Source organism: Scomber japonicus, chromosome 15 (genome assembly GCF_027409825.1).
Source record: "Scomber japonicus isolate fScoJap1 chromosome 15, fScoJap1.pri, whole genome shotgun sequence".
Lineage (NCBI taxonomy): Eukaryota > Metazoa > Chordata > Actinopteri > Scombriformes > Scombridae > Scomber > Scomber japonicus.
Window position 1 is genome coordinate 18249596 of NC_070592.1, and position 23846 is coordinate 18273441.

General features: G+C 39.4%; 1 protein-coding gene across 1 annotated transcript in view; it reads left to right on the forward strand.

Annotated features, from left to right (window-relative positions):
- The window catches only part of gabbr2 (gamma-aminobutyric acid (GABA) B receptor, 2), a 179677-nt gene that overhangs the window by 154713 nt on the left and 1118 nt on the right, over positions 1-23846 (forward strand). The window contains exons 14-18 of the mRNA XM_053333848.1: positions 11349-11459; positions 15536-15760; positions 16054-16236; positions 17176-17305; positions 22398-22515. Of these exons, the coding sequence (XP_053189823.1) occupies positions 11349-11459; positions 15536-15760; positions 16054-16236; positions 17176-17305; positions 22398-22515 (767 nt within the window). The remainder of the gene's footprint in view (positions 1-11348; positions 11460-15535; positions 15761-16053; positions 16237-17175; positions 17306-22397; positions 22516-23846) is intronic.

A 23846-nucleotide genomic window follows, 5' to 3' on the forward strand; every position in this document is an offset into this window, starting at 1 on the left:
AACAAAAAACAAAAAGGACAAGTAATAGCAAATGAAAACCAAATAACAGACATTAGAGCAATTAAACATATAAACCATCCTGACGCTTTTTCCAGGCTCCAGATACATATTTAGCAAACTTAAAGACATTAAAGTTAAACAACCAGTCCATTCTGTCATCATCAGAGCACCAGAACATATCTGGGTTTTTAACATACATTTCAGTAAATATTGGAGTTCTCAGTTCATCATACAAGGGACAGTATAAAAGAAAATGTGATTAATTTTCAACTTCGTTGAGTTCACATAATTCACATAACCTTTCATCTTCAAGAATGTTTTTAAATCTGCCAACTTCAAGATTCAAGGGAAGGATTCCTGTTCTCAGCTGTGCCACTAAGGACCTTTGATTTCTTGTTAGGTTTGCTTTAACATAAGGTTCAGGGCTGTAATTGTGCTTAATTTGGATATATGTTCATAATTTATATCAGACAATCATTTTAGTGTCTTTCATTTCATTGTGTTGATGTTATGGCCTCAACTTCACTGTTTTGGCTCAATCTCACCGCTTTCAACAAACTTGTTTCCAGTGGCAACAGGCAGCCGTTTCATAAACCTTGTTTCCAGCGGCAACAGGCAGCTGTCAGCTGAGATAAAACTAGCAAACGCTACCTGTGCAGCAGTGAATGGCAGGTTAATACCACTTGGTGGTGAATACTGTGGCCAGATATTTCCTTCAGGAGTTGGTGGACGCCAGCACAGAGCTAACACAGAGCCAGGGGGAAAGTAAATATTGGACTTTCTTTTATCAAGAGGCCAGAAACATGACCCCAAGATCCTCCTACTGACAACCCAGCAAAAATCGAGTTGCATATATGGATACCTTGATTCCATATATATATATATAGTTAAATGCACAGCTGTGCGCAAACCAAGCAGAGAAAGTTCTTCTCCACATCTGCAGTGATGTACTAACATAGCTCCAAAGAAATACACCCTCCTCCCAGCAGTATACAAATCTCATTAACAGTATTCCCACTTCTCTGGCATTATACACCTCCCAAGAAATTCACCTAATCCCCCAGTACATTATAAACGTCCATAATGATGTACCCACCTCCTCCACAACTGTGGCAACTCGACAGTTATAGTTACACCTAAAATACAGCCCTAAGCTATGCAGTGTGCAGATGGGCAGTTGGATGAAAGGGAGTTATGTTAAAGAATAGCAGTAATAAAAGCAGTTGGAGCCTATGATAATAAAAGCCTTAGCTTGCAATGTAACAGACTGCCAGGCTATACCACAGCTTTTGCATATTCTAATGAGCCCAATGTTCAGGGTTAGCCGCTTACACTAATGATGCGTTTAGCTCTTAATAAATCAGTTAAGGCAGCTCCCTGCTGGAGCTCAGGGAGCTGCACCCATTTGTGTGTGTGTTTGTGCGTGTGCGTGTGTGTGTGTGTGTTGATCTCACTGTGTGCATATTTTATTATAATGTAGCTATGTGTGTATGTGCCATTATGGTGTAATTTTGTGAGAATGTATAAGTGAGTGGGTAAGTCTGTTTGTGAGCACTTATCTACTTGTTTCCATCTTAGTGCTTGTGCCAGCATGTGTGTGTTTTGTCTTAATTTAAATGTGTGTGAATGTGTGTGTGTGTATGCGTGCGTGCCTGTGTGCCTGTGTGCCTGTGTCCTTTGCCTTTGCCTTTGCTTTTGCATATGTGGACGGGGTAGTAGATTCTCTTTGGCTACTTTGAAGAGTCTTCTTTTGAAGTTGTGGTACGAGCAGTTCATGAAAAAAGATTTCTCCTAGTTTCACCTCTCTTGAAAATGTTCCCTGCTCACATTCCTTCTGTTGTATTCAGTTTTTACCCACTTCAAATATCATTGTATCTTTTGCTGGGGTTTTTTAATTGCCCCCTTCTCTCAACATAACTGTGATGTAAATAACCAGAAGGGCGATGAAGAGCATGTATGCAGAACTACAGCTTTTCTTATGTTCTGCCATAGAACACTTAAAACTTCCAAAACATGTCAGACAATGAAAATCACTCTAGTAATGCTTAATGCTGGCTGGTGTGATCCTTACCTCTGCTGACAGCACTGTCAGGAGCACAGAAACTGACATTTTATCATGGAACCTGGATTTTTACTGATAGTGTGACGATTCATTTCCACTTCACAGCCATCAGATGACAACAAAGGCACTCAAATGCAAATCTCAGGTAAAATGTATGACTTGACACGTACACTGACACACCACGACCAATTTAATGGTTTATAATAAACCATGCTGAGCGATCTCTACTGGAAACAGGGGAGGAATCACCATGTGCATATCTTAGTCCAGAGCAGTCATTCAAGAATAAAAAAATAGAAAGCTGACCCTTAACCAATTGTGTGTTTCCCTGCATGAGGCTGGGGTTTGGTGCCAATGTTGAGGCATCTAAACATTAGAATATGTCCTTTTGTCAAAACAGTATTGTGCCAGCTACTTACAGAGAGCAACATTTAAAAAAAAAATCGTTCACAATTTCATCATGCCACTGCCAATTTGGCACAGTGGTGAGTAGAAGGTCGGTGGGCCATGGTTCTATCAGAGGGATTAGTCCTCAAATGGGATTACAGGCTTGTATGAAAAAAGGAAGAAAAGGCAGTGGATGCTCAACAAGCAAGAGAACAAAAAATATTTAAACACAGACAGACACATTCAAGTAAAGAGATCATTTTATCATCATTAGTGGGGACGGGGAAAGGAGGGGAGTCTTTAGAGGGATGGAAACTGTATGGTGAGATGTGAATTCTGTAGTTTAATAAAGATTAAGGACAGTAAGATTGGAGTGTGTATGCGTAGAAGTGGTATAGAGAACAGTGAAATTATGTTTTATTATATTCTATTTTTAAGTTTCATCTTATCTCATCTTATTTTTTATTTTTTTTATTTTTTGGTCTACCTTCTCTTTCTCTCTGCTTCTACCTCCTTCGTTGTCTCTCCTAAGTGAGCCAGAATAATATCTGTGAAGATGCACTGGAGTGGAATATCCTGGTCACCCATCCGGTGTGTCTAGAACACTACAGTAAACCACACACACACACACACACACACACGTACAGTTAGATGGTGTTCACACACACTGTGAAGTGGGATGGATGAGACCCACATGGCTCAGAGTGCCAGCGGCGTCTTGCTGCCCTGCCACCATGGCCCCTCTGCATGTAGGTCAGCCTCGGCCGGGGGCACACCACCCTTACCCTGCCTCTCTTTCTCCGTCGGCTCCCTCCCACACTTCTCCCAATCCTCTCTTACCAGCTTTATCCTTCCTTCCATTCTTTTGTTTTTCTTTCTACAGCAACACTATTTAACCACTTAAAGATTAAGATGGAAAATAATTGTATACCAGTTGATGTACCACAGATCTCCGCTCTGTGTGTGTGTGTGTGTGTGTGTGTGTGTGTGTGTGTGTGTGTGTGTGTGTGTGTGTGTGTGTTTGTTTGTTTGTGTGACTTTGACAAGTACTAAAGGGAAAATCAAAAGACAACCTATTCGCCTCAGTATTACATTGGAAACACTTAACTTATTCCCTATATAAAGACCTGCTGTCGCTGTCCAGTAAAAATGACATATCTCAAAATCATCATCTCCAAATCATGTTTTCAAGAGCCAATAAAAGCAGGCCTGTTTTCAGCAGTGACAGTGCATTTTCCTGATAATCCAATGGGTTTATTTTGTTTTAGAAGAAGGACAAATTTCTCTGCCCATAAAGCAACACTTAGTCCTCTAGTTTATCAAAGATATTCAAAATCTTTTGTTATAAACACCTTTTTTAAACACCTTTTTTTTCTTTGGCTACATTCCAGTACATATGAGCTTTAGATGTCACATACAATATAATGTTGATTATAAAAAATAAAAACCTAGAAGCAAAGGGGTTTCATGCAGATGTTGACTGAATATGAGTATTGTAAGTTCAGCCAAATATTGTCAAGATGAACAATGCAAGCTTCCTTTAAAAAGTTCTCTTTCCTGATTTAGTTATCCAGAACTTTTCAGAGCGTGACAGGTTCTGTGACTGTGCATGTCATCTGATGTTCGTCATCTGGTGTTCAAGTCGTGAGCCTCATCCGGTGATGGAATCAGGTGCTTTGCTTTTATTACACACATCTCAGCAACAGCAGAGAAAAGGTGCTTTATAAATCTCATCGCCTCAGTGGGGAGGCACAGGTTGTCAAATTGGAAGGCAGGACTGGTTTTATACTTCACTCTAGAGACGAGGGTGGCATCATGCAGTATAAAGGAGTGACGCAATTCACTTAATCGCCATCGAACCTCTAAAGATTCAGATTCTACCTGCTGTGTAGTTTCTTAGGTGAATTCACATGAAACATGACAGTAAAAAATAATGGTAATTCCTTGCGTTAACAAATCTTTTAAAGCCACTACCTGCTGTTGTTATAGAATAGTGTGATTGTATTGTATTGTTTTGCTGGCATGTCACTAGCAAAAACGTCTATGCAACAAACTAAACATTGATAACTGCTAGAACTTTAACTTCCTGTTAAATTGTCATCTAATTTGCAATCACAGAAAGACACACAACAAAAACACACACACTTTGTACTATTTAGCAAGTATTTCTTTGTCCATTACCTAAAATATTTGATTTTTGGCAAGTAAAAAGCAGCATATGGACAAACAGCTTTTTGCTAGCAGTAGAACAGGAATTTGAGGAGCATTCACTCTTAAAATACAACAATTAGAGCAATTACAGCTACAGTTGTACCAGGAAGCTATATGCATATGGAAGATTTGGATCAAGGGCTGCTTGGATTAAGGTGAGGCAATCAAAACTGCTGTGAAATAAGATTAGGGTTGATATCTGGGGTTGGTCTGTCGCAGTGAGCCTGCAAAAACATTTCTCCTGAATGGTTCTCACCTCCTCTCAGCTTTCTCCTGGCATCACTAGTTTCAACCTCACTGTCCAACCAGCTGAGCTAATCACCCACTGTGAATGTCCTCCTATCTGCTTGTCTAAAGGCCATTACTGCTGTTCAGAACTGCATAGAGGAGTCGTGAAAACGGTGCTCGCTGCTTTTCAGATGACTTCCTACAAATTACTGTGGCACCAGGATGCCTTTCATCTTCCCATCTATTTGCCCTCTGTGCTACTGATGCGTTTTTTTCCCCCCTCTCCTTTACTCTCCACATCTCACATCCTGATTTTTCTACATTCCTTCATTCATTCTTTAAATGTCTCCATCCTTGTCACACATTTCTCAATAATATGCTAAATACTTGCAATTGCTTCCCTGGCTTCCCCAAGTACGTGAGACTATTAATAATATATAAATATTGCATTGCATGATATTGTAGGACAGTGTATATGGTACCTCTTGGGCTGCTTCTTCATCAAACCTAAAACAGTAATTACCTTAAGACAGTAGAGACAGGCTGAAATAACATACAACAAATGGTACACATCTCCATTCACATATATAGACAGTTGATGCCACACAGGATCATGTGTTTGTGTTTATGTGACATCTCTATCAGACAGCGCTCAGTGTGTGTGTGTGTATGTGTGTGTGTGTGTGTGTATGTGTGTGTGTGTCTCTGTCTCTGTGCCCAGGAAAACAGTTGGCAGTGCTGCTACCCTGGGACTCAGCAAACACCACACCATCACCATCCGCTGACGTTCAACACATTACCAATCACAAATCAGAAAATCAGAATTTGTTTTTTTATTATCATTTAATATACAGCATATTAGATTGTTCACTGTTCTATAACAGATATTACCAATAGCCTTGGCATACATAAATGTAAATGATTTAATCCCTGAAGTAATCACAGCACAGTAATGTTATACAGCATTTTTATAATAAAACTTTTACGATCTCAACTGAGGCAAAAAAAAATCTTCCCATTTTCTCTCCTCCTGGCTATTACTGTGGCTTTCCTTCTGTCATTCTTTATCACTGTAATTTTCTCTTTTTCTAAATACTACACTGACATATTGCCGTAAAGCTCCACCCACAATACTTCTATATCTTTTGTGCCCATCTTGTCCTCATCCTCCATCCTCGCCTGATAGCTCGTATGTACACGCACATGCACTTTTGCGCACGAACAATCACTAACACACACACAAGCACAGTCACATTACGTATGTGTGTTCACAGAATGTGCAAACGTTCGCACCCATGGGGACATATGCTCTCACACACACACACCTCTGTGTGAAGTAGCTGCAGGTGACAATGAGTGAGCTCTCCATTTCCTCCCTCACTTGTTGATCTGTCTCTCCACACTCCCTGCTCTCCACCAGGCCAGAGGCCATCATATAGTCTGAGCGAGATCCATATCCAGAAACAAGCCCCGCCAGCTGTAATCTGCTGTGTAAGAGTTGAGGGAAAACAGGAATACAGGATGCTCTTCATGGCTTTCACTCTCCTTTTATGTGTTTGCACTTTTATATTGCATGATAAAAGATTAATTTTAGAGGTTTGTTTTTTTTGTGCATGTTATAGTAAGTTTACAAAAAGTCTTGGGGCACTTAATCGATCTCTTGTTTATTCTTCAACAACAGTATTACTCAGCCTGTGAAAACAGTTGTAGACTATGATGTCTTCTGCGACTTTGGATTGAGCTCTCTTATGTTTGACAAAATAATGAAGATTAATCAAAGCCTGCATTACAGACTGCAAGTGTAGGAGTTGAAAAAGTTAGTATTTACAAGGCAGATGAGGTCAAGATACCTTAGCCTCTGCTTCTTTTGACCACTTTCTTCTTTTAGATCTGTCTCTTTTCTCATGAGTGAACTTTAGTGCTGTATTAATTTTCCAAAGTGCATCAGAGTTTTTCAATGTAGTTTGCTTCCTTTCAGGCAGCCGTTGATTTCTAATTAATTCAATACAGTTTGAAAATAAACATGAGGAGACTTCACTTGAGACAGATCATTCATCACAATGAACATATTCATGGTTAGTTTTATTTTTGTCAAAGATACATCATTGTTGCATGGTAACTGATGTGAGAGTCAATTACTGAACAGCATCCCATTCACAAGTTATGTTAACAAAGAATTCAACATGAAATAGAAAAGAAGAAAATATGGGCGTTGTTATAAAGGGATAGTATCCATTTTGATTGGATTAGATTTTTCAGCTGCTAATTTTTCATTTTTAGATTTAAGAGCCTACCAGTTTCACATTCATGTACTAATCAAGTGTAGTAACAAGCTCATTGAAGAAGAAAGAAATTGGCTGACAGACAATGTCCTACTTCACTATATCATAAAACATTGGCCTTTATCTCCTGTGCATACTTACTCTGTATATACATCTGTTTAAAACGTTGGAATTCACAAGTAATCAGCTTCTCCTAACTCTTACTCTCCATCTTTCTACCTCTCAAATTTCTTCTCCCTGAAGTATTCACTAGCCCTCCGCTCTGCTCTCCAGTTATCTCTTCCTTTGATAATTTCTTCTTCCCTTCACTTTTATCCCATATCTCTTTGAGGAAATAGGATTGACAGCATCTATTCCTCTTACTTCTGTCCATGCCATCACTGCTACCTTCCGTCCATCTATCCTGCTATCCCTTTATTATTCCATTCCTTTCAGCTTCTGTCTTTCCATCCATACTTCTTGGTGCTTTTTTTCCTCTCCATCCCACCCTTCATTCCTATCTCCCTCTTCCTTTCATCCCTCATCACCTCATCCCGCTCCATCTCTCCATAGACAATCTGGCAGCACTGTGCCCGCTTCAGCCCTCCCAGAGTGATCCCGTTAGAGGGCTAATGCTGTGAAAAATGACAGTGAACGGGCACTTTTGCTGCCATCACCACCGCTTTGGGGCCGCCTGCCGCCTACAGCCCTGTTGCCTGGCAACTCCCCAGACAGCTTCCCTCCAAAAGGCGTGAGCTCCTGTCTGCTCTGCTGCGATAGAGACCCAAGCCTAATAAGCATTATATCTCATTTTGTCTTATCATTTTGTTGTTAGCGACACAAGTTTGCTTGGAGCTGGGACTATGCAAAGAGCACTGATGCAGAATGTGTCTCTCATACTGAATGAACAAATTATTTGCAAGTAAAGTGTGAATTCTCAGAGCATTGTTGTTTGAATAAGAGGTTGCTCAGCCAAAAACATACATATATGAGGAAGCTGCAGATCATGCAGTAAATCTGTTCGTTGAAAACAGCTGAAGAGCTCAGTCCTCATTGTAGATTACAAACTGTGAACATATAATTAACATGTCATACTATGGTTTTGGCACATTTAAGCACAGCCTAGTTAGTAAGTCATTCTGCATGTTAGATGATACTTAAGCTGCACTATGGTACTGTATGTACCTTATGTAGTTACAGGGTATAGTTATTCCATAACCATTGAGGGACATCGATTTTTTTATTTTTTTTATGGATTTTTTTTTGCTTGTCTATTTAAAACCAAGCCAGCAGTATAAGATGATACCTTCTGGTCTTTGCCGTGAGTATAAAGGCAGCACCAATATACAGATTGGTGACAAATTAAAGAACAGTATGACTAAATGAGTACAGAAATATAACAAAGGCAGTTACTAGGGGTAACTGAATGATTTTATGAATATGAGAACTGTTATTTATATGCTATGATCTTCTCAGTCACCACAGCTAAACCCAAGTGAACATTTATGGGAGATTTTGGAGTGATGTGTTCAACTACACTGTTCACCACCATCATCAGAACACCTAATGCCATAGAGCATTGAAGCTGTTCTTCCTAACCGTCTCCATTTTTAATGGTTTCTTTTCCCAAGATCTGAGTATTTTCTAAGATGATTGGAAGGCAAAAAGAATGAATACTGTCTCTTCATCTTGCATGCCACACCTCCCCTTCTGTAGTTTAAACTGGCCAGCAGTGTGCAGAATAATTGTCTTCATTGTTTACATAAAATATTTACATTCATCTCATTCTTTGACCAGAAATAATTCCTGCCACTGGCCACTACCCACAGACTTGGCCAAATCAGAGCATCTCATGCATAAGTAATAGATGGATTCTCTGCTGTTCACTCCAAACACACTATTTGATTTAAAAATAATGTTTGATATTGTAAAAGTGGATTATTATTTTCATGAAGACGTTACCTTCAGGATCCCATTCCTAAATAACTTCTGCCTGGGCATCATCTCCTGCCCCACGTACATGTGTTTCCACCTCCTTAATGGCTTTTAATTAAAAGTTAAAAGTTTTTGTGTAGAATATAACAATCTATTCTATTCCTCTGCTCTGCATCTTGCCTTCTTTTGACATATTTTCAAACAGCACAGAAGCCATTCAGACAAATTTGAGTGCAACAACATCAAAAGTAGGATGGCTTACAAGAAGCTGTCTCTACATCTAGACAGGCTCTATTTCGTTTGTTAGTACAAACTCAGGTTTTGAATGTTGTTTTTGATTAAGTTCTCTTGTTTGAATTTGCACTGCCTTTCATCTGCTGATCAAATCAATGTGTGGTGCTCTAAGCAAAAGTTATCAAATCTAAAAAAGTTACATTACTTTGATGAAATAATTAAAATAATTACATTATGTATTACATATTTAATATGGTATTTCAAAAGCAACCATCCCAACAGCGAACACGAGCCATGCGGTTGCCACAAGAATACTCATGGGGTTACAAGAGTGCCTCAAAAAAAACTGAAGCAATCATTTCTCTTTAGTGTGTTTCTGTTTCAAGACATCAGAGGTTTTGGAGATGTTGGAAAAGCTGACTTTACATCAAAATTGTGTGTGTGTTGTTGGGATGGTGGTGTTCTACCTGCTATTTTGTCAGTGTCTTTTTTGCCAACTGTGTGTGATGTATAAGTGCACATGTAATCCTTTGCAGAATTGAAGGTTGAACTCATCTGACAGCACGTGTTAGCTGGATGAGGAACATTATGTGAAAGTTGAGACATAGAAGAAAAAGATGCAGTGAGAATTAAAACTAGAAAACTGTACTATAATACAACACTTCATGGAGTTATACGATAGGGACCAATTTACCTACTCTATTGGGTGAATCAGTGCAGCTCTTTAAGCACCAATTTCCCATTTTAAGTGATCATCCTATAGAGGACCACTAATGTAAATCCATCAAGGTTATAGAGGCAAGCATGAATAGCTACAATTTCCATTAATGTGAGCTGAATGGAGAATATGGGAGTGAAAATGATTGGAGGAAGAGGTATTTTGCAGCATATTGAGAGATGTGTGTGCAGGTGTGTATTTGTCAATGGTAGAGAGCATTGACACGAGGCACATTAAATAATACTTAATGTATGAATGAGGATAAAAACAAATACAACATTTCATTATCCTCTTATATGCATCTGCTCTTGTTTTATTTTCTGCCTTAAAGGAAGTTATAAACTGAATTTTAGCTAATATAACGCTATACTGTAGATAATTACATACACACACACACACACACACACACACACACACACACACACACACACACACCATCTGCTGAGTCATTAGACATATCTTACTGTAAATGAACCTGAAGACCTGAAGACACACACACACACACACACACACACACCTTAAGAGCAGCATGGCATTACGCCCAGCCTTGCCCCAGGTGTCTCACAGTTGATATATTGGTATGGCCTCAGATGAATCCATGTAGGCCAAACTAATGCTCTTATTAAAACCTTTTTAAAGCTCTGTCTAACAGAGAGTGTGAGAAAGGGAGGAAGAGAGGTGACGTGTCTTAGCGTATTAATATCCACCTCAGTTGCTATTTTGCCCTGTAAGTCACCTGTATGACCAACTGCGGTGAGAGACTAGTGGAAATGAAATGTGAAAGTGAGAGAAAGAGAGAGAGAGAGAGAGAGAGAGACGGGGGCAGGATGAGATGGAGCTAGCATGACGGAGACTGAGTGAGAAACAAGAAAGAAACGGGGAGGTGTAAATCACATTAATGAATAAGCTTCATTAGTCGTGCCCATTAGCGTCCTAAGCACGGATTAATTTAACTTCAGCCGACTTTGGAGGAGCCCAGTGGCCATGATGGGACACAGTTTGATTTCACGCGTGCATGTTTGATCACTGACACCCTTCATTCTGACTAAGAGTGGACAATCTGTCTAGCTTTGTACCTGAACGTGAAGCACAAAAACCTGCAAAGAGAATATTAATGTGGAAGCAGTTCATAGACCTTCTGAGGATTTCCTCTTTTTCAAGCTCATTCGGTGCTTTTCTCTGTTGGTTTTATTGTTCCTCAATGAAAATGCTGCCTTATTTGTTCATCTGTCTGATTTTTGTTCCCAAAACATTTACAATACTCCACTCAACTCTCTTCCTCTCTTTCTGTGTGTGTTTGTGTTGTCAACAGGCGGACCCCCAAGGCCGAGACATAGCCATCCGTCCCTTCTTGGAGCACTGTGAGAACACCCACATGACCATTTGGCTGGGTATTGTCTATGCCTACAAGGGACTGCTAATGGTGAGAGAACATCAAATTTGATCATGTACTCACAGTTTGGACCCATTGTTATAGAGAATGTGTTTGTCAATGGTTAACCTCATCAGCACAGAAAGTCCCCAGGAGCTCAGGATGTCTTACACTAAAAAAGTTTATTGACGCTTGGCCAAGGATACGAGGAATACTCTATGCCCATAAATGGTCATACTCAATTAATCTACAGTAATGGAATTTTCCTATTGGTTCCTCATTCTACAAACAAGGAACCGCAGTTACTCATCTGTGGGTTTAGAGAGTCAGACAGTCATATTGTCTGACCTTGGGTGCCGCAGCAATGCTGTGCCACTGTTATCAAAGTGACTCCTGTATTCCCCAAAACCCCACAGACAACTGCCTTTACTGTCTCAAGGAGAGAAACAGTATGTCTCTCTGCCAAAATGATGGAGTGGCCTTTACTGTGTACTCAAGGCTTGACCCTAATTATGGGAGATTCCCCAACACATAAATGCACACTTATACTCCAGCATTTACCTTACTGTACTCTATGTACCTGTGGATGTGACTCTTAACAACCTTATAAATATGAATGGATGAAACTTGATGCCTTTTTTCTTAATACTGTTGCTATAAAGCATCTATATTCCCAAACTTTGAGACAGTAATAGGTTCACATTTTCTTTCAAAAGTCTTTGATTCCTTCTTTTCATATGGCCATTAAGAGGCCAGTGCTCGCACATGTAGTCCTCCTCTACCAAAGGTGATTCCAGCAAACACCCACACTCTCCCCAAGCTGCTCACTGAGCCTCAGACTGCTGTGAAGTACCTCTCAGAGTACAGGGAAAGCTGTTTGCTGTGCTTTACCAAAACATGGTTTAAGGAGACAATTGACAGCTCCAAACTTTGGGTCACAGGGTTTAAGACTGGGTTGTCACAGGTAACGGGCAAAAAAAAACTGCATGGGGGTTTTGTGTATGTATTGATTATTGTACTGAGAGATGGAGCAGCAACTACACATTCAGATACTCTCATTGTTCAGAAGACATTGAGTTTTTGAGCTCTGTCATTTAGACCTTTCTACCTGCCCAGGGAGTTTGGGCAAATGTTTGTCATTGTGTTAGCACAGGGTGCTAACACCAAGACTATGGCAGGTGGTGTAATGTGACACAGTGGCTAAATTAGAAAACATTGCATCCAGTGCCCCTAAGCTTATACTCTGGGATTTCAGTCAGTCATGAAGGTTTATAGAACCTTTAAAAAGATCAGTCCAAGAAAGACAGCTTGTCCTGATAGGATGAGAGATCTGATGGAGTATAGGGAACAACTTAGCCCTGTGTTTGGACAGCTTTTTCAAATGTTACTTGACACACTCCCAGGGTATGGAAAACTTCACTCATAGTGCTAGTACCAAAAATGTCAAAACCGTCTAAATGACCAGTTGCTTTAACATCAATTCTAATGGAGAGCCACGAGGGAATTGTTTCAAACCATTCCCTTAGGGAAGCGCGACATGAACTTGACCCCTCAATTTGCATATAAGAATGAGAGAATGGAGGATTCTCATTTGTTTATGCTGAGTAATATTTATTGTCCTCTTGATAAACCCCAAAAATATGCTTGTGTTCTTTTTGTAGATTGTTCATCTGTATTTAACACTATCAGACCTCACATGATGATTGATACTATAAATAGAAACCACATCACCAGATGGACAGTCCTTTCTGACTGACTGATTACAACCTGACTGTTGTAAAACAGACCTGAACAATTTTAAACATATCCTTTAAATTTCAGGTATGCTAAATAATATGTGTGAACAAATGGAAAACCTTATTTACATTTCTACATTTTAAGAAACATGTAAATCATTAATGTAGTATTTTCACTTCATTCCTCTTCAGTCTGAAAGTTACTCCCCTTAGTTTCTTTTAAGTTTTAGCTTCAGGATGTTCTGTGAATATTTTAAAGTGACTATTGATGGATCTATTTTAGTTTTTTTGTCCTGGTGTATGAGTAGTACTTTAGTCGCAATGTTCGCTGACTTAATTTGATTATTGTTCAGTATTTGGAAGCTTATAAGCAAAGGAATGTTTGGTTTATTTATTCTACATGGTGTGGCAGTCACTGGAAACGAACCTATGTATATTTTAGTGTTATTAATGTAATATCTGAAAATCTTAATTTAAAATGCCATTATAGTGTTCAAACCATTAAGCTGTACCTGGACATGTACCTGTCATGGTGTATGAGCTACTGGTTTCCACACAAACTGTGACATCCTATATATTTTTTTAAAAATCTTCCACTTTCCCCTCACATGATGTGTTTGACAACTGGCTGTAAATTATGCAAACCTCACTCCATTTATGATGAGGAGAAGGACAAGGAGAAGGAGTGAGATAGAACTAGAGTAAATCACTTTGAGCAGATTGAAAGGATGCTGAGTAAAAAAACACTAGACAGAGTGAATGGAAGGAGTGAGAAAATGGTAAGGTAACAAGAAGAATAGCATTGATGTAAAATCCTAAGACACAAAGAAGTGTAGAGAGGGGTAGAGAAAAGTTTGTAGTAAGTGATTAACAGGAATCCTCATCTGTGAGTGTGTGGCACAGAGCCACACAGGAGAGGAAAAAGCATTAGGGCTTGAGTCATCCCTGCTGTCACACACACACACACACACACACACACACACACACACACACACACACACACACATACACGCACATGCACGTTTCACCATTACCTCACATTCGTGCACACACATACACACCTGAAGTGCACTAAAGCTTGATGACTGCTCTTTTAATTCTGCTGCTTGTCATTGCAGGAACTCTCATTTAGACTTAGAATAAACAGGAAGGACACCTCACACAGCACACAGTGAATTATTCAGCACGCCGTGAAGGCAGGCCACTTCTTTCAGGCTCTAATGTCCCTAACAAACTCTCTCTAATGTCCCTAACAAACTCTTCACTCTTACTGAAACCTACCCACTGCTCTAATTCGGGCTATTTCATGGGCAGAAATATGTGTTCCCTAGAAACTGAATCTGAATTATTTATATAGGAATTTGAATTGCCCTCTTTGAATAATTGCATTAAAAAACTGTATTTGAATCACATAATTTGTATTGTTAAATACAATTATTCTGAATTCCAATAAACTTGAAACTGAATGTGATATGAAATTGAATTAATTTGCTCTGAACTATATTTGATCCTCACTGAAAATTCAACTCCAACTCCATATTCACTTCTCACAATTCAATTTCACTTCACTGAGAAACACATCCAGTTGTTAAGGAAGAACAATCAAGTACAGATTCACAGAACTCCTTGTCAGCCAATCAGCACCTTTGTTTTTGACCATTGATCAACTGAAGGACGTTTCTTTTAATCACGGCTGGGGATGGGGCTGGTACTGGGCTGTCAAATATAGCATTGGTATTTGAAATCTTAAAATAGTCATTACAGTACCTGAAAGGGACTTCTGTGAATCTGCACTCGATTGCTGTCAATAAACTGACAAACTGAATCACAAGAACTAATTATGGACATATAGAGAGAGCTGAATTTTCAGTGAGTATCTAATATTGTTTCAGAGCAACTGAACTCAATTTCATAATATTTCATTCAGTTTCATGTTTATTAGAATTCAGCCCCAAACTAATAAATTAAATTCATATTATTCAGATTCAGTTTTCAATTATTCAAGTTTGACATTACAAATACAAATGATGTGATTCAGATTCAGTTTTTAATGCAGTTATTAAAGTTGCATAATTAACATTCAAATATAAATGATTTAAATTCAGTTTCTAGTCACACATATATCTGCCCATGCTCAAATTGTTTGGCTCTATCATATGATGAAGTTGATTTTGGAAAAAGTCTTATTTTTATATTTAGCAGCAGCAAAATGAAAGAAAAGGACATTCTTTCAAAAAGTGAGGGTGGGCGATACTGTCGACTAACTGTGTGCACAAAGAAATGAGTTCCACCTCTATAACCAAAGTCAAATATTACCTTCAGTTGTTCTGAGATGTGTAACACAACCTCAAACTTCTTGTACAATCATTTTTTCTCTTTTTCCCCTCACAGTTGTTTGGCTGTTTCTTGGCATGGGAGACCAGGAACGTGAGCATCCCTGCTCTCAATGACAGCAAATACATTGGGATGAGTGTGTACAACGTGGGCATCATGTGCATCATCGGTGCTGCGGTGTCTTTTCTGACCAGGGACCAACCCAATGTCCAGTTCTGTATTGTGGCGCTGGTCATCATCTTTTGCAGCACTATCACTCTTTGTTTGGTCTTCGTTCCCAAGGTCAGTCTCTGTGTGAAAGAGGTGTGTGTGTGTGTGTGTGTGTGTGTGTGTGTGTGTGTGTGTGTGTGTGTGTGTGTGTGTGTGTGTGTGTGTGTGTGTGTGTGTGTGTGTGTGTGTGTGTGTGTGTGTGTGTGTGTGTTTTTTTAATTATCACCATATTCACACCCCACACTTCAGTAAGTTCTGGAAGCTAAAATGCAGCGTAAACAGTTATGTGTGGGTTTCTTACTCTACATGTAATTTTATCCCTGAGTGCAGCTGTGACTAATACCCATAAATACCCAATCTTCCAGTTTATCACCATGAGAACCAACCCGGACGCAGCCACCCAAAACCGAAGACTAAAGTTCACCCAGAATCAAAAGAAGGAAGACTCCAAGACCTCCACCTCCGTCACCAGCGTCAACCAGGCTAACACTTCTCGACTTGACGGGCTTCAAACTGACAACCACCGGCTCCGCATGAGGATAACAGAGGTCTAAGCCTAAGATGTTCCTTTTAACAATCAGCATTTTACAAGACAAGACATGGCTGCATGGGCAGTAGTGTTTTTAATAAAAGTTAAGGAAGAGAATAGTGTGATGTGGACTGGCAGAAACTCCGGGCAGAGTCTGGATTAGGTGTCCTTGGTGGTTTCTGTAAAAAGACAACAGTCCTGCAGGTGATCTGTTCCAACCCCTGAGAGTAGAGATCATAAGAGTTAGGGAGGGAGTGCAAAGCTGTTGAACTATTGTTTAACACAGAATGTTAGTTCATGTGAGTATTTATGATTAAAGGTAATGAAGCACAGGTTCAACAACAAGAGACAGAAGACAGAGTAAATCATTAAAACCCTCCTGTAATCAGTTCTATTACAAATATCAGCCATTTCATTCATTATGAATTAAATGATTTAGTAGTTGCTCTGATCACTTCAAGAAGTAGTCTTAATATTATTAAATGGTCTTTGTGGGCTTTGTTGGCTCTAATTCATTTCTTTACAATGTTCAGTAATACTGACATTGAGTGACATTTTGAAAAATCCCTGAGCAATCACCTCGCCTTTATTTCAGATCTCTTAGAGATGAATTACTGACCATGCTTTTGTTCATGGCAGTGTTAGATAAAGAGCTACTCAGATACTATTGGAGGACAAGTAATGTGATTGTGTTTTGGCAGACAGCAGTCTTTCAACATTTTGTGTTTAGAAATGTAGAGAAGCAGTTGCAGGATTCTGTCTTGCATAGATCAAGCTTTTGCTGGTAACTGTAGCCCTCTTAAGATCAGTTGTCAGTGAGTGATTTATGCAAACCTGATGTCATAAAAGACAATTATGTACCAGATGTGTCACGCATGAACAAAAAATAATTTTCTTTAAAAAATAAATAAATAATACTAATACTAATAATCCTTCCTCTGTTGTTGTTTTTTTAAAGTTGGACAAGGAGCTGGAGGAAGTGACCATGCAACTGCAGGACACACCAGAGAAAACTCCCTACATTAAACAGAACCATTACCCAGACGCCAACAACATCCTCAGCATACGCAACTTCACAGATGGCAAAGGTAAGATGGCTGGTATGGTCACACTGTTATGTATCACAGTCCTGTTACACTCTCTGAGTCAGAGTCTGTTAGAGTCTGATGAAAAAGTTACTTTCCAGTCCTGTAAGGTGCTCTATCACCCTGCTATAAATGTAACATTTGCCTACATTTCCTCAGTCACCATCATCTTCTACAAATGTTTACAGGTTTCTCCCATCCACACTGGGGCAGAGAAAATAAAACTCCTACTCATCAATTACACATTAATTAACAGTGAAGCTCTGAGCTGATCTATTTGCAATGCTGAATGTTACCAACATTACATGAGAGACAACAGTCAGACTTTTCAGAGACATATGAACTGCTGTTGAGCAGTGCAGGATTGTTGCTAGATTTGGGTCTCATAATAATAATAATACATTTTATTTGATGGCACCTTTCAAGTCCCTTACAGAAAATAAAACATCAAACATTATTAAAACCAGACCAAACACTTACTTTACGTTGTCTTGGCAACGTGTCTTATAGGTCACACAATATTTGGCTATTTAATATGCTATTAATAAATGTATTTATTTGGCAATCAGGATGTTTTTCATCAGACATGTTGGCCATTGATATTTTAATGTGCTTGGACATACTTTGCCATGGAAGAGAATGAGAGGGTGTCTCCAAACTTTTGACTGGTACTTCAGATTAAAATGGTTTACATTTACATGTATGCTATATTTGCATTTTCAATGGTGTCAGGGAAGGATTTTAATGCTTTTTTTAGAGCAGCAACTTGAAGGGACATTTTTTATGTTTTTTTTTTTTTTGCCATTGCTGGAGCTCCAGTCACCTACAGGTGATGAATGAACCCAGGAGCACTCTGTCTGACACCAAGTCTGTGACGTCTCTCAGAATGAGTCATGAGATTAGCAACACTACCTGAATCCTCCATTGCTGCTTGGCATCTTTTACACATACTGGAGCCACACTTTTATCAAGTCTCCCACCTTTCTTATACAGTAAAAACTGGGTCCACACATTCAATTTTGCACTTAATTATTTGGTGTTTGGGGTGTCATTTAATGTCTGTTGAACTATGCACTTGAGAAAACAGTGGTGAGAAGAGCTCAGAGTGGGGAGGAAGCACTTGAATCATCAGTGGGGGAGACACGCATATGGAAACACAAGGAGTAAGCTATTATTATCATCATCGTGTCATATCTGTCTTTTCCGGTACAGAGACCCTGTGTCAGTTTACCCTCCCAGCTTCTGCATCATACAGGCTGTTTATTTGATGCAGCTGTATCTTAGACATTATGAAGCCCGATGTCTCAAATTGAGTCACTGAATCGCTACAATCCACCAGCGTCGCTTTGCATTAGGCACCATTTTAACAGACGCAGGGTTATGGTGATGTACAGCAGTCAGATTGAAGTCGTAGGATGCACACGCCACCACAAAGCCGCTCTCAGGGATGTCTAATGGATCCGTCTGAGTTTGGGAAGGTAAAAAGAGTAAAACAGCTGTGCTCATTCTGCAGATTGGGAGCAGAGTGCGTTGGAATTGTTTGACAGGTTCCTCATCTGTGTAAGTTCCTAGTTACACAATAAACTGATAATGAGTACATTCACAGAGCAACGTCTCAGCTCCCTCCTCTTTGTGTTTTAAGTTTGTACTCTGCTTCCTTTTGTTCCTTCCTCTATGCTTTAAGTCTTCTGCATCTGCACACATGTAGAAACACACATAACACACACGTATACATCGTCTTGTTTGAGTCCAAATGCTTTCTGGCTTTAAATTGAGGTTAGGTGGGGGGTCGATTTCATGTAGATTTGAAATCAAAATATGTCTGTGTTGTTGCACAGTTGATGGATGGAGCAGCTCAATGTTGTGTTCAGGGAACACAGAGAGCGAGACGTCAGTGCCAAGATTTTTTAAATTAGTAATTAATTAGTAAATGAGCTACCATCTGTGAGATTTTTGACCTTCTCATATCTATCCTTTAAGGAATTCTTAACCAGCATTACTGCACCAAATTCTTTTCAGTGATTTGAAGGCTTTACATGATAATTGCTAGAGCTCTGTGTTTTGTGCACTGCATTAATTTACAATGTGTCAAGGCTCACATGTGCCTTAGCCTTAGACTGTATATCCAGTAATCTCAAAATAATGAAAAATATATATTTATATTTATTTAAAAATTATGACATGTTCCCTGAAAATACTTAATTAGTGTATTTCTCTGAAGTACTGGCAACAGCTAGCAGCTGGTCAGTGGATCAGGCTCTGTTTAATGAACTGAAATTCAAATTGTGTGGGCTCATAGAAATAAATCAATTTTAGACTGAATCTTTGCATTTGACTGTCTTAGTTGTCAAGGAGATAACAGAGACAAATATAACCAAACACATTTCTGTATAGAAAGATAAATATAACATGATTTATATGTGTTTTCTCTTTTAGTGCCAGATCACTAAATACAGTCATATTTTCAAACCTGTGCTGGGTAAAGGAACCAATGTCTGCATCTTCCCCAGACCAACAGTGGGAGTTAGTAGCAAAAAAGACCACAGTGCATGGGGAGTTGGTTATTTATTTAATAATGAAAAAAGGAGAAAATGTTGGCAGAGCAGAGCACTTCCAAATGAAAAGGTTCATCTTCTCTGGAATGCCTAGAGAACCATCAGCTATTTTTTTTTGTCACAACAGGAAGAAACAAGTAATAAGTGTTGGCAGAGAAATTATCCTTTTAATTAATGAATCTTGTTATTCAGATACAAAAAACAACAGAAAGTGGCAATCTAAGGCTTACTTGCTATTATATAGATTTATTCTTATTCCAGATCATATCAAGTGTTATTTACTATACTATTATATATACTATTATTACTAATATTTTGAACTGACAGAATTAGCACTCAACTAACTTAACTTTGCTAACTCTTTGTAAGAAATCTATTCCTCTAGTGAAATGTAACATACTAATTTTGGGATTCCCAAAATCTTTCATTTTCAAAGTGAAATTAAATAATGCTGCATTTTCCATTTATGTGCATAAACAAGAGGGCTTGTCTAAGAAAGAGCATTTCAAGTAATTCAATTAATAATTTGGTACTGTAGAATAAAACAGCGAAGGGCTACAGGAAAAGTGAGAGAAAGTAGAAACCGGAAATTGAAACTGACTGAATACTGGGCTGCTCCTCTGTTGCTTTCTTGAAATTGAATTTGGCTGAACCGAACAAACATGGAAGGTTGCTTACCTACTACATACTGACTGCTCTTAAACCAGTCTATGCAAGTAGGCTGTTAAAAAAAAGAAACATATTCTCGAGGAGAGTTTTGAGAAGGGGTTTAGAAAGAGAGACTGCACGCAACTGCAGGTGCTGCTCACAAACGTCAGTCTGACACACATTATGGAAATAACATCACAAGTCATTAAGCCTCCTGTAAGGATCACCAGTATATAAACTATTCCCAGCCTCAATCTGCTGATGCTTGACAGTCATCATCATCATCATCACCAGCTCCTAACTGTAGTCATCAGTATTCATAAGAGAGCTGGTCTAAATATATTGGGGGCCGTGAATGAGTGGCTGTTATAAGAGTAGAACTCCATGTCAACAGCGATTACGCTCACTCTCAAAGGGTGAGAAACAACACTCCACCTCTCCCTCTCTCCCTCTCTCTCTCTCTCTCTCTCTCTCTCTCTCTATGTATTCATGAATATATACCAGCACGTGGCGATGGTGGTGAACACCAGCAGATGACAGTTCAGGTGTGGTTTTTCTGACAGATCAGCAGCTGGGAGCTGAGTCATTACGATATTGATCAACAGTGTGTGAGCATTTTATATCATCTTAATTTTGGACTATTTGTGCAGACCTACTGTTGAATCAGCCAGTTGTCATCGACCCAAGTCTTAAGGTCCAGGACTAGTTTTTATTTAAATAAATGACCATGTTTTTTTAATTGTTTTTGTGTCTGCACTCTCAATAACTGTGAAACTGTGTTTAACAGATATTAAGATTCAGCAGCTTCATTTATGACTTTCTTTTTTGTACATTTGAACATTGTGCATTTAACTTTAAAAATTTAATAACATTCTTAGGCAGGGCCTGGGGGCTGTAGTGACATTTGAAAAGAACTGAACACTCATGTGGTACCAACACATATTTTACGTCTGAATCCATAATGAATTGTATAAATATCTGTGTCTGTGCTTTTAACACAGCTATGAGAGCTACAAGGTAATGCTTTTTTCTAAATGAAAAGAGGACTAGTCCGCTCTGAAATAGTTCAGCGTGCTCTGATGTCCAATCAGGGCATGGAGTGCTGCGATCAGTGAATCAGGTCAGCAAGTGCTGGGAAAAATGGGGCAACTGGAGAGAAAACTCTGTCTCTAGTAGAAAAAAAAGGATAATTCCATTATTCAACAGGTGCAACTCTGGAAATTTGATAAGGTTGTTTACTGTGATTTTTATTGTGTTATACTATCATCAACAACATCAGGACAAGGCAGATATCATGCAAGCATACATGGAAGTCCTTTTTTCTTTTCCCCTCCACATCTCTATCTGGATAAAAGATTTTTTTTTTTGCCATTTCTTTTTCCAATTTTTGAATTCTTCCCATACAGGTGTCAGATTTGTTTATGCTTAAAATATCTCTTTGCATATGCAGATCTGATTAAATTATCTTCAGGAAATCTGTAAGTCCAGGCCTTTCAGTTAACACTGGTGCAGCTCACGTAGAACGCATTTAAAATTACTGTTTGCACTACGGCAAACATTTTCAAACAAGAAATTGCAACCATCTGGTCGGTGCATGTTGACATTACACACACCCAGGATAGACTGATTTGTATCACTGTTTCTATAGAGTCAGGACAGCATATAAAAGCAAAAAAGTATCTTGCATTACCATGACTATTCTCCCTCCAGACAACAGAAGAAACAAGCCTTGGTGCAGATTGAGGTTTTTGGCCCAGGGTGTCTGATAATGCCCCTCATGTGCCAGGCATGTGAGGGATTCCACAATGGGAGTTACAACTGAGCCATTAAGTATAACAGCCTTCTTGACAGCTTATCATATTTTTATGATGTCTACATGTGTTTCCATGCAGATGGAGAGAAGTCAATACTGAAGAACCACTTGGAGCAGAAGCCTCAGGCGCAGTGGGGCTCCATGGATCCTTCCAGAATAAACAGAGGTCCCCTGGAGGATATCAACTCGCCCGAACAGTGAGTTCTCCCTTTTCTTCAGCACCTCTACCCCAATGCCCCCCCACCCCCCATTTTGTCTTGTCAGCTTTCTCGTCAGACTACATGTCACACATATCCCAACCACCAGCAGCTCTCAAGCGGTTGCTCTGGCAACAGAAGCCCTTCGAAAGTATGGACCGGCCCTGTACTTTTATCACCCACGCACATCAACATACATATTACCACATAGAGTGCAGGTGCACCATGCACGACTTAGTCCAGCATGTATGTTCACAATCAAGCATGCGCATACACGTGTGCATGTATTCACACGTATGCACGCAGCTGATTGATTTGTTGTCCCAACTTGTAAAAGAAGATGGCCTGGGACATTCAAAACACTCATGCAACAAATGCAGATCTACATCCAGTTATTATTTATAAGGAAGCAAAGCTGAGGGATGTTGACTTCATCAGAGGCGGTGGGTGGGGGGGTGCACTTCATGCATCATTGAGAACTCTCTCTCCCACACTCATTTAACTAGAACCAGGAGAAGAATGCACAACTTAGAGGGACAGATGGATGGAGAGGGGAGAGACAGCAGACAACAGGGGTAAAATATTGAGGAGAGGGCAGTCTAAGAGAGAAGATGGATTAAGAGAGAAGGATGTTTAGATAGGAAAGAGAGACAGAGATAAGGAGAAGGAAAGAAAGAAAGAGGTAGAGACTCAGAGAGGCTTATGTAACCAGTGATTTACAGCTCGCATTGGAAGCAGCTCTGAAAATAGACAGGGAGGAGAACAGAAGTAAAGGAACACTCGGAGCTATTCCCATGCTGCATGAATGTTTGATCACATGGAGAGAAGAGAGATGAAGAGGCAGTGAGAGAGAAAGAGAAAGAAGAGGCAAATCTAAAGAAGTTAGAAAAGAGGTATGAAGAGAGTAAAGGTAGAGGAGGACGAAGGGTAACACATTGTGCCATGACGAATGCATAATCACATACCAGGTGCATGTAAGTGTTAAGTGTAGTGTCGTATATGGTACACCACAAATCCTCCCCTGAGGAAAATCCTCCATGAGCAAGCAAGACTGTTTCCATCACAAATGGAACAGGTCAGGATAACTGACTAGGCCTGAGGACCATTAATATTTCAAAGTTCACCTAATTAAGAACATTTTTCTAGGTCTATCGTCAAATGAGCTTGAATTTAATTCTCCCCTCTTTTTTTTTTTTTACATAACTGGCATTTGATTATGTAATTTTCTTGCAAACGGCTGGCATTGGTGCTGGCGCTGGCAGTGGCAGGGTAGGGTGCGAACTGTCACTCCAGGCGAAAGCATGAAATGTTCTTTTTGTCAGATGATCCCA